Source organism: Oncorhynchus tshawytscha, linkage group LG01 (assembly GCF_018296145.1).
Source record: "Oncorhynchus tshawytscha isolate Ot180627B linkage group LG01, Otsh_v2.0, whole genome shotgun sequence".
Lineage (NCBI taxonomy): Eukaryota > Metazoa > Chordata > Actinopteri > Salmoniformes > Salmonidae > Oncorhynchus > Oncorhynchus tshawytscha.
Window position 1 is genome coordinate 11,124,343 of NC_056429.1, and position 14,086 is coordinate 11,138,428.

General features: G+C 45.0%; 1 protein-coding gene across 1 annotated transcript in view; it reads right to left on the reverse strand.

Annotated features, from left to right (window-relative positions):
- Nucleotides 1–1,850: 1,850 nt before the first annotated feature.
- The window catches only part of slc15a5 (solute carrier family 15 member 5), a 31,011-nt gene continuing 18,775 nt past the window's right edge, over nt 1,851–14,086 (reverse strand). Inside the window, exons 3-9 of the mRNA XM_024376113.2 lie at nt 11,492–11,661; nt 8,976–9,196; nt 8,578–8,764; nt 8,222–8,410; nt 6,161–6,292; nt 5,902–6,010; nt 1,851–4,986 (exon numbers count right to left, since the gene is read on the reverse strand). Coding sequence (XP_024231881.1) covers nt 4,842–4,986; nt 5,902–6,010; nt 6,161–6,292; nt 8,222–8,410; nt 8,578–8,764; nt 8,976–9,196; nt 11,492–11,661 — 1,153 coding nt within the window. The 3' untranslated portion in view covers nt 1,851–4,841. The remainder of the gene's footprint in view (nt 4,987–5,901; nt 6,011–6,160; nt 6,293–8,221; nt 8,411–8,577; nt 8,765–8,975; nt 9,197–11,491; nt 11,662–14,086) is intronic.

Sequence of the window (14,086 nt, forward strand, 5' to 3'; positions counted from 1 at the left end):
ACCCAAAGAAATAGCCGCCATTTTGGTGTCAACAGAAGCTACAAAAAAACACTACAAAAAGCACGAGCAATTCCTCCAAACAAAAACTCTAAAAGTTCCGTTACAGGTCGTAGAAACAAGTCAAATGATGTATGCAATCCATATTTAGGATGTTTTAAACATTAATCAGCAATAAGGTTCCAACCAGAGAATTTCATTGTCTGAAGAAACCCATTGGAACGCGGTGATACAGCCCGACAGGATGCTCTCGATTGTGCATCTGTAGAAGTTTGTGAGTGCTTTTGGTGACAAGCCGAATTTCTTCACCCTCCTGAGGTTGAAGAGGCGCTGCTGCGCCTTCTTCACAACGCTGTCTGTGTGGGTGGACCAATTTAGTTTGTCCGTGATGTGTACGCCGAGGAACTTAAAACTTACTACCCTCTCCACTACTGTCCCATCGATGTGGATAGGGGAGTGCTTCCTCTGCTGTTTCCTGAAGTCCACAATCATCTCCTTAGTTTTGTTGACGTTGAGTGTGAGGTTATTTTCCTGACACCACACTCCGAGGGCCCTCACCTCCTCCCTGTAGGCCGTCTCGTCGTTGTTGGTAATCAAGCCTACCACTGTAGTGTAGTCCGCAAACTTGATGATTGAGTTGGAGGCGTGCATGGCCACGCAGTCGTGGGTGAACAGGGAGTACAGGAGAGGGCTCAGAACGCACCCTTGTTGGGCCCCAGTGTTGAGGATCAGCGGGGTGGAGATGTTGTTACCTACCCTCACCACCTGGGGGCGGCCCGTCAGGAAGTCCAGTACCCAGTTGCACAGGGCGGGGTCGAGACCCAGGGTCTCGAGCTTGATGACGAGTTTGGAGGGTACTATGGTGTTAAATGCTGAGCTGTAGTCGATGAACAGCATTCTCACATAGGTATTCCTCTTGTCCAGATGGGTTAGGGTAGTGTGCAGTGTAGTTGAGATTGCATCGTCTGTGGACCTATTTGGGCAGTAAGCAAATTGGAGTGGGTCTAGGGTGTCAGGTAGGGTGGAGGTGATATGGTCCTTGACTAGTTTCTCAAAGCACTTCATGATGACGGAAGTGAGTGCTACGGGGCGGTAGTCGTTTTGCTCAGTTACCTTAACTTTCTTGGGAACAGGGACAAAGGTGGCCCTCTTGAAGCATGAGCTAAATTGTGTCGGTTCAACCATAGGTTAACTACCCTTTCTGCTTACTTAAAAAAAAAACACTTCCAATCTTCTGGCTGGAATGGTATTTATTTTATTTAATTACCCCCTGTTTCAGGCTCCCTCACTTATGAATTCATATTGTTAATAAGATACAATAAAACAGAGTATAAGGTTACTTAGTTACAGTTCTATTTATAATGCGGATATTGTTTAGTCTTTTATTCATAAAATTCCTAACAGGTTTTCAGTACCACCTCTGGTCATTATGAGTACCTTGTCATGCCGTACGTGTTGATGAATGCTCCATCAGTCTTCCAATCATTTGTAGATGAGATTTTCAGGGATCTGCACGGGCAGGGTGTAGTGGTGAATATTGATGACATTCTGATATACTCCGCTACACTCGCCGAGCATGTGTCCCTGGTGCGCAAGGTGCTTGGTCGACTGTTGGAGCATGACCTGTACGCCAAGGCTGAGCATGACCTGTACGCCTGTTCTTTAAACAGTCCTCCTTCCTACGGTATCGCATTTCCACCTCAGGGGTGGAGATGGAGAGTGACCGCATTGCAGCCATGCGTAATTGGCCGACTCCCACCACGGTAAAGGAGGTGCAGCGGTTCATAGGGTTTGCCAACTACTACCGGAGGTTTATCTGCTGAAGGGGGGCCTGGTGCGCTTGCAGTGGACAGCTGAGGCGGACAGGGCTTTTAGTCGCCTGAGGGCTCTGTTTACCTCGGCTCCCGTGCTGGCTGATCCGGATCCCTCTTTGGCGTTCATAGTGGAGTTGGACACGTCCGAGGCTGGGATAGGAGCGGGATAGGTGCTGTGCTCTCTCCGCGCTCGGGTACACCACCAAAGCTACGCTCCTGTGACAGACGCACTGTCCCGGCTGTATGACACAGAGGAGCGGCCCATGGATCCCAGTCCCATACTCCCGGCCTCCTGCCTGGTGGCGCTGGTAGTGTGGGAGCTGAGGGTTTATGTTTCCTCCTGCTCGGTGTGTGCCCAGTGTAATGCTCCTAGACACCTACCCAGAGGTAAGTTACACCCCTTTCCTGTTCCACAGCGGCCATGGTCACACCTGTCGATCGATTTCCTGACCGATCTTCCCCATCACAGGGAAACAATCCTTGTCGTTGTGGATCGTTTCTCTAAGTCCTGCCGTCTCCTCCCTCTGCTCGGACTCCCTACGGCCCTACAGACTGCGGAGGCCTTGTTTACGCGCGTCTTCCAGCACTATGGGGTGCCTGAGGATATAGTGTCTGATCGGGGTCCCCAGTTCACTTCAAGAGTCTGGAAGATGTTCATGGAACGTCTGGGGGTCTCGTCAGCCTTACCTAAGGTTTTCACCCGAGAGTAACGGGCAGGTGGAGAGAGTAAACCAGGATGTGGGTAGGTTTCTGAGGTCCTATTTCCAGGACCGGCCAGGGGAGTGTGCAGCCTTTGTGCCCTGGGCAGAGATGGCCCAGAACCCGCTCCGCTACTCCTCCACTAACCTCACTCTCTTCCAGTGTGTATTGGGGTATCAGCCGGCTCCTTGGCATCAGAGTCAGACCGAGGCTCCTGCGGTGGTTGACTGGTTCCGGCGCGCGGAGGAAACATGAGACGCCGCCCATGTCCACCTTCAGTGTGCCCTTCTGCGCCAGAAAGTGGGCGCAGACCGTCACCGCAGTGAGACCCCGGATCCGAAACCTGCCCCTCTGCCTGCCCTGCCGGAAGCTGGGTCCGCGGTTTGTGGGGCCATTTAAAGTCCTGAGGAGAGTGAACGATTAGGTTAGTGGTATGTTATAGGTTACAGCTTCACCCCGATTACCGAATTAACCCCTCATTACATGGGTCTCTCCTCAGGCCGGTGGTGGCTGGCCCGCTCCACGAGGTTCCTCCGGACATCGAGGGGGCCCCGCCGTACTCCTTTCGTTCCATCCTGGATTCGAGACGTCGGGCAAGGGGCCTTCAGTACCTCGTGGACTGGGAGGGGTATGGTCCGGAGGAGAGATGCTGGGTTCCACTGATCTAAACTGACTGTCTAAAACTGACTGTTGAATACTACTGATCTAAACTGACTGTTGAATACCACTGATCTAAACTGACTGTTGAATACCACTGATCTAAACTGACTGTCTAAAACGGACTATTGAAAACTACTGATCTAAACTGACTGTCTAAAACTGACTGTTGAATACCACTGATCTAAACTGACTGTTGAAAACTACTGATCTAAACTGACTGTCTAAAACTAACTGTTGAATACCACTGATCTAAACTGACTGGCTTAAACTGACTGTTGGATACCCCTGATCTAAACTGACTGGCTTAAACTGACTGTTGAATACCCCTGATCTAAACTGACTGTCTAAAACTGACTGTTGAATACCACAAATCTAAACTGACTGTCTAAAACTGACTGTTGAATACCACAAATCTAAACTGAGGGTATTAAACTGACTGTTGAATACCACTGATCTAAAGTGACTGTCTAAAACTGACTGTTGAATACCACTGATCTAAAGTGACTGTCTAAAACTAACTGTTGAATACCACTGATCTAAACTGACTGTCAATGAAATGAATACACAGTACTGTGCATACAATATATATATAAAAGTATGTGGACACCACTTCAAATTATTGGATTTTGCTACTTCAGCCACACCCGTTGCTGACAGGTGTATAACATTGAGCACACAGCCATGCAATCTCCATAGATAAACATTGGCAGAAGAATGACCTTACTGAATAGCTCATTGAGTTTCAACATGGCCCGTTATAGGATGCCACCTTTCCAACAAGTCATTTCAAATTTCTGCCCTGCTAGAGCTGCCTTGGTCAACTGTAAGTGCTGTTATTGTGGAAACGTCTAGGACAAACACGGGCCAGCCTCGAAGTAGTAGGCCACACAAGCTCACAGAACGGGACTGCCAAGTCCTGAAGCACGTAACACGTAGAAATCGTCTGTCCTCGGTTGCAACATTCAGTATCGAGTTCCAAACTGCCTCTAGAAGCAACGTCAGCACAATAACTGTTCTTCAGGAGCTTCATGAAATGGGTTTCCATGGCCTAGTAGCCACACACAAGACTAAGATCACGTGTGCAATGCCAAGCGTCGGCTGGAGTAGTGTAAAACTTGCCACCATTGGTCTCTGGAGCAGTGGATATGCCTTCTCTGGAATGATGAATCAAGCTTCACCATTTGGTAGTCCAACGGACGAATCTGGGTTTAGCAGATGCCAGGAAAACGTTACCTGCCCCAACGTATAGTGCCAAGTATAAAGCTTGGTGGAGGAGGAGGAATAATGGTCTGGGGCTGTTTTTCACTGTTAGGGCTAGACCTCTTAGTTCCAGTAAAGGGACATCTTAATGCTACAGCATACAATGACATTCTAGACGATTCTGTGCTTTTTGGGGAAGGCCTAATTGCCAAACATCAGTGCCGGACCTCACAAATGCTCTTGTGGCTGAATGGAAGCAAGTCCCCGCAGCAATGTTCCAACATCTAGTGGAAAGCCTTCCCAGAAGAGTGGAGCCTGTTATAGCAGCAAAGGGGGGTCCAACTCCATATTAATGCCCATTATGTTGGGAGATGTTTGACAAGCAGGGGTCCACATACTTTTGGTCATGTAGTATACATAAATAAACCAAGTGGAACTCCAGCTCTACAGGGGATGAAGGTAGTGTAGAGGTCACAACACTGTTTCTATGGAGGCTGTTGTGGAGGGGCGTTCCATGGTGTCGTAGAATCGCAGGCAGGTCTTGTACTGCAGTAGCTTCTCTGCCAGGAGGCTGCTTCCTACTCCTCTACTCTGCATCACACTCAGGTCTAAGTACCTGGGACACAGGGAAGGAAAGACTGCTAGGGTGGATCTGTCTCAATACTGTCATCTCTCAATACTGTCACCTGTCTCAATACTCTTAATACTGTCACCTGTCTCAATACTCTTAATACTGTCACCTGTATCAATACTCTTAATACTGTCACAATACTGACACCTGTCTAAATACTGTCGTGTCTCAATACTGTCATGTCTCAATACTGACACCTGTCTAAATACTGTCGTGTCTCAATACTGTCACCTGTTACAATTCTGTCACCTGTCTAAATACTGACACCTGTCTCAATACTGTCACCTGTCTCAATACTGTCACCTGTCTCAATATTGTCACCTGTCTCAATATTGTCACCTGTCTCAATACGGTCACCTGTCTCAATACGGTCACCTGTCTCAATACTGTCACCTGTCTCAATACTGTCACCTGTCTCAATACTGTCACCTGTCTCAATACTGTCACCTTTCTCAATACTGTCACCTGTCTCAATACTGTCATGTCTCAATACTGTCATGTCTCAATACTGACACCTGTCTAAATACTGTCATGTCTCAATATTGTCACCTGTCTCAATATTGTCACCTGTCTCAATTACGGTCACCTGTCTCAATACTGTCACCTGTCTTAATACTGTCATCTTTCTCAACACTGTCACCTGTCTCAATACTGTCATTTCTAAATAGTGTCACCTGCCTCTACACTCTCACCTGTCTCAATACTGTCACCTGTCTCATCTGCACAGACTATATTGATACTTTGCTCAGGTCACCTCAAGGTGTCAAGGAAATTCTCAAATTTGTATCACTGAAAATCTTGAACACAATATTTAAAGAACTAAAATGGCTTCCTCATCTCCTTTGACTCATCTGCAATGACTATATTTATATTTATAGATGAGAGAATCTCATACTGCACCTGTAAGATATCCACCAGAACACCAGAGTGTTTATGGTCATCAACATGGCTAAGAAGAAGAAAAAATGCTCCAGATTACCTTCATGCAGGGTGTTTGGGTACCAGTTACCTGTAGTGGGACAGGAGAACAGTACTATCAGTGGCCATAGCACTGAATCACCATAATGCAGACAGACCCCCATCAACCATTCCAACATGAATGTATGTTCCTCTTCAGTTTCTATGGTTATGATAATGCATCTGTTAGTGAAGCCTTTACCTCCAGAGAGTAGGTAGACCAGCTGGATGATGAGGGCTCCCAGGAAACAGCCCCCTCCGTAGGACAGGGTGAGGAAGTGCAGGGAGATGCCTCTGATATGACTGGGTGTCAGGTGGAAGGAGATCACAGAGCCTGGAACAGAGAAGAGAAGAAGGCTGGGAAGAGGAATATGCCTTCATTCGGTTCAAACGTCCCTTGTCGGTCTGTAATACACCAGTAGGGGTCATCCTAACCCTAGCTTCCAGAGTTCACAATACTATCCTCCATGTTGGCAGTTGGTTCCTGACTCTCCAGACTTCATCCCAATGACATACAGTTGAAGTCAAAATATTACATACATTTAGGTTGGAGTCATTAAAACTCATTTTTCAACCACTCAACAAATTTCTTGTTAACAAACCATAGTTTTGGCAAATCGGTTAGGACATCTACTTTGTGCATGACACAAGTAATTTTTCCAACAATTGTTTACAGACAGATTATTTCACTTATAATTCACTGTATCACAATTCCAGTGGGTCAGAAGTTTACATATACACTAAGTTGACTGTGCATTAAAACCGCTTGGAAAATTCCAGAAAATTATGTCATGGCTTCAGAAGCTTCTGATAGGCTAATTGACATCATTTTAATCAATTGGAGGTGTACCTGAGGATGTATTTCAAGGCATACCTTCAAACTCAGTGCCTCTTTGCTTGACATCATGGGAAAATCAAAAGAAATCAGTCAAGACCTCAGGAAAAAATTGTAGACCTCCACAAGTCTGGTTCATCATTGGGAGCAATTTCCAAATGCCTGAAGGTACCACGTTCATCTCTGTACAAACAATAGTACGCAAGTATAAACACCATGGGACAACACAGCCGTCATACTACACAGGAAGTCAATGCGTTTTGTCTCCTAGAGATGAACGTACTTTGGTGGGAGAAGTGCAAATCAATCCCAGAACAACAGCAAAGGACCTTGTGAAGATGTTGGAGGAGCCTGGTACAAAAGTATCTATATCCACAGGAAAACGAGTCCTCTATCGACATAACCTGAAAGGCCGCTCAGCAAGGAAGAAGCCACTGCTCCAAAACCGACATAAAAAAGCCAGACTACGGTTTGTAACTGCACATGGGGACAAAGATCGTACTTTTTGGAGAAATGCCCTCTGGTCTGATGAAACAGAAATAGAACTGTTTGGCCATAATGACCATCATTATGTTTGGAGGAAAAAGGGGGAAGCTTGCAAGCTGAAGAACACCATCCCAACCGTGAAGCACGGTGGTGGCAGTATCATGTTGTGGGGGTGCTTTGCTGCAGGAGGGACTGGTGCACTTCACAAAATAGATGGCATCATGAGGGAGGGAAATTACGTGGATATATTGAAGCAACATCTCAAGACATCATTCAGGAAGTTAAAGCTTGGTTGCAAATGGGTCTTCCAAATAGACGATGCCAAGCATACTTCCAAAGTTGTGGCAAAATGGCTTAAGGACAACAAAGTCAAGGTATTGGAGTGGCCATCACAAAGCCCTGACCTCAGTCCTATAGAAAATGTGTGGGCAGAACTGAAAAAGCGTGTGCGAGCAAGGAGGCCTACAAACCCGACTTAGTTACACCTGCTCTGTCAGGAGGAATGGGCCAAAATTCACCCAACTTATTGTGGGAAGCTTGTGGAAGGCTACCCGAAACATTTAACCCAAGTTCAACAATTTAAAGGCAATGGTATCAAATACTAATTGAGTGTATGTAAACTTCTGACCCACTGGGAATGTGATGAAAGAAATAAAAGCTGAAATAAATCATTCCCTCTACTATTATTTCCGACATTTCACATTCTTAAAATAAAGTGGTGATCCTAACTGACCTAAGACAGGGAATTTTTACTTGGATTTAAAGTCAGGAATTGAGAAAAACTGAGTTTAAATGTATTTGGCTAAGGTGTATGTAAACATCCGACTTCAACTGTATGCTGTCCATTGACATTCTAAATGTTACACCCAGTTTGTCTCTGTGTACGAACAGTGTAGCAGCAATAGGTGTGTCAGAAATACATGCTGGCTCTCCGTCACTCACAGGAGGGGGTGACAAGGGCCTCAGCCAGACCCAATAGGATGTACTGGGGAGCCAGCTGGATGCAGGCCATGGAGGACACCTGCAGCACCTTCCCTGACAGGGCCTGCTCCGTCAGAGGATAGCCCTTCCTGTGGACCTCAAACAGGCCAGCTACCAGGACAGACAGAGCTGCACAGGCATGACCCAGTGCTGAGAGAGGAGAGGAGGTAGGGGAGAGGGAGAGAAACAGAGAGAGATATGGAGAGAGAGACATTAACATTGACTGAGTCACTGATGAGGGTGGTATTTGTGCATGTGTGTGCATGCTTGTGTATCTGTGTGTGTGCCGTGTGTGTACGCCATGTGTGCATGCCTACTGATGACTCTGGAGGGGGAGAAGGGTGTTTTCTCCATGGACAGGTAGCAGGAAGTGACACACTCCATGAGAGGGGCTAGCAGCAGCAGAGGTAGGATGCTGATGAGGTTCATGGCACCGATGGGCAGGAGGAAGCCATTCAGGTGCAGGTTAGAGTTCATGGTCTGAATGTAGTAACCTGATGGAATCTGTGGAAGAGGTCAGGCTAATAACAGATTCTATGGCATCTTTTTTGATCATAAATTAGCATTATAGATTTGCCTTTTTTACCCCGAATATCTGAAAAATTATGTATTTGCACTTTCCACTGAAATTAAACAAGGACCTGAAAATGTTGTAAAAATCTCCTGTGAAGCATGTCAGTGAAGAGGCCTGATGTTCTCCATTACATTGACCTGCCTGAGTGATGCAGGCGCGGTACAGTATCTGCAAGCCATACAGGGGGAAGAGCCTTGCCAGGACCTTGACGTTCTCCACGTGTGTCTCACTGTAGCACCCCCCGTTGTTCTCCTTGGCGCGGTCCAGCCAGCTGGCTACGTCTCCACTCAGGTGGCGGTAGTGCAGGCAGCACATCTTCAGAGAGTTCAGGAACACCCCCAGAGTGGTCAGCAGGGAACTGCCTGCACAACAACCAAAATGTAAGGTTCTAAATAAACAGAGTTAAAACTAACTGACAACTAGGGAAAGCTCAAACCAAGTTTTTTCACCCAATGGGTCCGACAGCTGAACAGACAAAAACATGTTCCCACCAGCACAAGTATATATAGTCGGGCTTCCCGGGTAGCGCAGTGGTTAAGGGTGCTGTACTGCAGCGCCAGCTGTGCCACCAGAGACTCTGGGTTCGCGCCCAGGCTCTGTCGCGACCGGGAGGTCCGTGGGGCGACGCACAATTGGCCTAGCATTGTCCGGGTTAGGGAGGGTTTGGCCGGTAGGGATATCCTTGTCTCATCGCGCACCAGCGACTCCTGTGGCGGGCGGGCGCAGTGCACGCTAACCAAGGTTGCCAGGTGCACGGTGTTTCCTCCGCCACATTGGTGCGGCTGGCTTCCGGGTTGGATGCGCGCTGTGTTAAGAAGCAGTGCGGCTTGGTTGGGTTGTGTATCGGAGGACGCATGACTTTCAACCTTCGTCTCTCCTGAGCCCGTACAGGAGTTGTAGTGATGAGACAAGATAGTAGTTACTAACAATTGGATACCATGAAATTGGGGAGAAAAAGGGGTCAAATTAAAAAAAAATAAAAGTATATATACTTTAGGCAGGAAGTTAAGTGATGTGGGTAATAAACTGTTCCTTCTCCCTTATTGTGACCTGACCTGGGGCCCTATTAATCCACAGCTCTCCACCCTTATCAGTGACGGCAATCATGTCTGGTTTCAGTCGTTGGGTTGTAATTTGAAATACTTGCTACACCAGAAATTAATGGTTATGTGTAGGAGGAATCTATATGGTGCGGTCACTTAAGATTGGATACGACCCAGTTGTTCAGTCTTTTTGTTCTGTATCTATGGACGCAACCCAGTCGTTCCTTCTAAATGTTCCATTGCCATACTGGCTAGCAACGTTCTTTTCCCTTGCTTGCTAGCTAGCCAACTAATGCTAACTAACAGTCACGTCAAACAGTGCTGCCAGAATAACAACAAAGAAGCTGCATTTGCATTTGTTCAAGCTGTATTCTAGTGACATTTAGTTGGATATCCATAGCAATAACAATGAGCTAGTGAGGCACTTTTTTCACCTGATATAGAGAATGTGCTCTCTCGTCAGGACAATGTTGTTCAGATGAGCTAGCCAACAACACAGCTAGCACAATCACTTCAAACTGAAGCTGTAAAGACTTTAACCCAGCTGCACTTTGTTTCGTTTGACCTTTTTTCAAATGACATTTCTTTGTATTCTGTGTATACATCAAAATTTTGCTAGCTGATTCATGATTTCGACTGGCTGAGAAACTCCGCCTGTCTGTCTGTCTTGTTCCGACTCCCGACATGTTCATTACTATGGGACAGCTGGAGATTGAATTTGAATATTGAAACAAAGTTGCAAATGTCGCAGAGGCAGACAGCAAGGTTTATACAAATCCCCGTTGTTGAAAACTAAATGTTAGTCTAAAATAAATGGGAGATAATGTCTAGATGCATTTAATAGTGGAGATCAAGTTTATAAATTGCCTGGCTGGGCTGATGAGAAAGTGGATTGCGCAGTCAGATGGAACACAGTAAATAGGCATTTTAACATAATAGATTTAGCCAGTGGTAACTTGTGGAATAGACACCGGCTGGAAAGCGGTTTTAACCAATCAGCATTCAGGATAAGACCCCCCCCCCATTGTATAATAGACCACAACAACCACATCAATACTAGAATAGACCACAACAACCACATCAATACTAGACTAGACCACAACAACCACATCAATACTAGAATAGACCACAACAACCACATCAATACTAGAATAGACCACATCAATACTAGAATAGACCACAACAACCACATCAAAACTAGAATAGACCACAACAACCACATCAATACTAGAATAGACCACAACAACCACATCAATACTAGAATAGACCACAACAACCACATCAATACTAGAATAGACCACATCAAAACTAGAATAGACCACAACAACCACATCAATACTAGAATAGACCACAACAACCACATCAATACTAGAATAGACCACAACAACCACATCAATACTAGAATAGACCACATCAAAACTAGAATAGACCACAACAACCACATCAATACTACAATAGACCACATCAAAACTAGAATAGACCACAACAACCACATCAATACTAGAATAGATCACATAAACATAGGTACATACATACACTGTAACACAAAGGTGAGACTGTCTGAGGTTGTGTTAACCTTTCTTGGGCCTGAAGGTGAGGTTAAGGTTGTGTTACCTTTCTTGGGCCTGAAGATAAGGTTGTTGCGGACCATGTGTATGGCGATGAGCATCAGCAGCACAGACATGAAGGGGATGAGGAAGCCCAGGTTGTTGGCCACTGACTGCTGGATGTAGGCGATACCCAAAAACACTATCGTCGAGTTCAGGTTCACCAGCCAGTAGAACCTGAGAGGACAACATAACAACAAGGGTTGAGGGTGTGAGGGAAGATGTTGTGTCCTGAAGAGACATCCTTGAACTACATCTTCTCTCACTCTATCTTGGTCTGTGCAGATGACTGGGACCTCCTCCTCAGACCAATTGGCCGAACGCCCAGGTTATGTTCTGGAAGTTAAGATAGGAGGCATTGTGTGATAACAGCCAGTCAGCTGCAGGAACCAACCCTAAGAAGCATGCATATGTAGCTTGTTTGTGTAGCAGTATATATTAGGACAACATTTACAACCAGGCTTGAGGGGAAACGTTTTGGAATGAAATGCAGGCCCTGTGATCTCCACATTAATCTTGGTACCCTTAACCAAATCAGCTAGTCACTGAGAGACTATATATCATCACAGAGACTGGCAAAAGATATATCAAAATTGATCTTGTTACAAATACAATATACTCTAAAGAACAATGTATCAAAATAAAATACAAAATACTTTGGTAGTTGTAGTTAAACAAATACATACAGGTAAATACATTTGCAAGTAGACACCTTCACTACAACATTCTCAGTAATGTTAACATTTAGTTGTTTTACTTGCTTTGACTGTAATATGTGGTTGTTCATCTACTGTAACTTAGTTGAATGCCTTGTAAGTTGCTCTGGTTATGAGTGTCTGCTAAACGACAAACATTAACATTTAAATTTAAAAAATTATCAATCACAAAGCACACTGGGTATTATTATTGGCCTTCTTATGGGTGCGGAGGTCATTATTTTAATACCCAGCATGCTTTTCAACTGTTCTTTTTTACTTTGACATTTTTTGTGATACTCAAACGGGGACACGGGACTTGCACAGGAATATATATATATATATATATATATATATATATATATATACACATGTTTTTAAAATAAAACATTTTGTTGAAAGGCAAACGGTGCACGGCTTATTGTTGCTGACTTTACACATGCAGCGTGTCCAGCAGTGGTGAAATGGCTAGCTACGTTCGGCCTCTTGAGGGTTTTCGCGCTGCACACACTCACAGAACAATACAATAACGTTCTCGCCCCCCCCACACACACACACACACACACACACACACACTGATGCAAAGAAATTACAGATTTCTCAACACACACAGTACAAGAAAGGCACATTGCGCATCATACCTTGCGGCAAAAAAGCCCACACCAGCAGAGAAGATCTCATACTCCCTGCTGATTAATATCTGCACTGATATCTTGGGAGAGTCAGCCACCAACAAACTTAAAACCATACCCCTATCCAGTAGCAATTTTAGCATGTAAATCTTGGTGGGGCAAACAATCTCCCCCAAAATGTTTTGATGCATGCCAGCAAACACACAACACAACACTAAACAATACATTAATTGCACTATAACGGGGACCAACAGTGCCCACACAATTAAAGCTGTCCCAACAGCAGTCCCTACACCTTACCACTGCTACACCTGGCTATCAGCGGAGCCTTGTCTAGCAGCGAACCAGTTCATTCCTTTTAAAAACCATAGCTGGTATGACTGACTTGCTTAAACAAATGTGGTTTTAACTGACAATTTAGATAATTTAGATAAAGACATTAATGAGCGAGCTAGGTAGTCATTATAACTATTTGTTCAGCACTTTTGAAATGTACTGCGACAGAATTCAGAACATTGGTCATTCTTATAGTATTCTCCTTGTACACCAAGTGAGAACCGTAGGATAGATAAAGGGGGCATATAAGCAGACAATAAAAGCTCTTACGATATTCAATGATTAATGTTACATTTCTCTAAAACATGTTATAGGCTACATGTGCACCACCAAGTCAGAACAGTAGGCAAAATTAAGAGGGCAAACGGGACCAAATTATTAGGGTGAGGCACATGGGCTACTAACAGCTTACTACACAACATACAATTAGTATTGCTTTCTTATCTACAGTATACATATCTCCCTGGCATATTACATCATTTATGCAGCAGCATACAATACATTTTTGGACTCACCTTATTGTGCTGTGCTCACTTGAACAGGAAGGTAGCGCTGTGGTCCTTTGTGGGCAAATTTTGTCATCAAACTTTGTCATCAAAGTCCAGCATTTTCTGGATTTATGGTGCTTTCAAGACAACTGGGAACTCTGAAAAAAAAACAAGTTTGAATCATGATGACGTCAGTGATCTTCATGTCGGCGCTCTAGAAAGAGGCCCAAGTTTCCGACTTGCAATTCCGAGTTGGATGACTGTTCAAAAACCTATTTGCCCAGACGGAGATCGTTTTTTTTTCAGAGTTACCAGTTGTCTTGAACTTACTGAAGTCAGATTTCTCAGTTCTGAGATTCAGGTTGTTTTGAGTGCTGCAGAAGTCATGCTGGATTGATACCATGGCCGATATTGAATGTTTATCCATTTAAGCTTGGAAAAGAGACCCTTA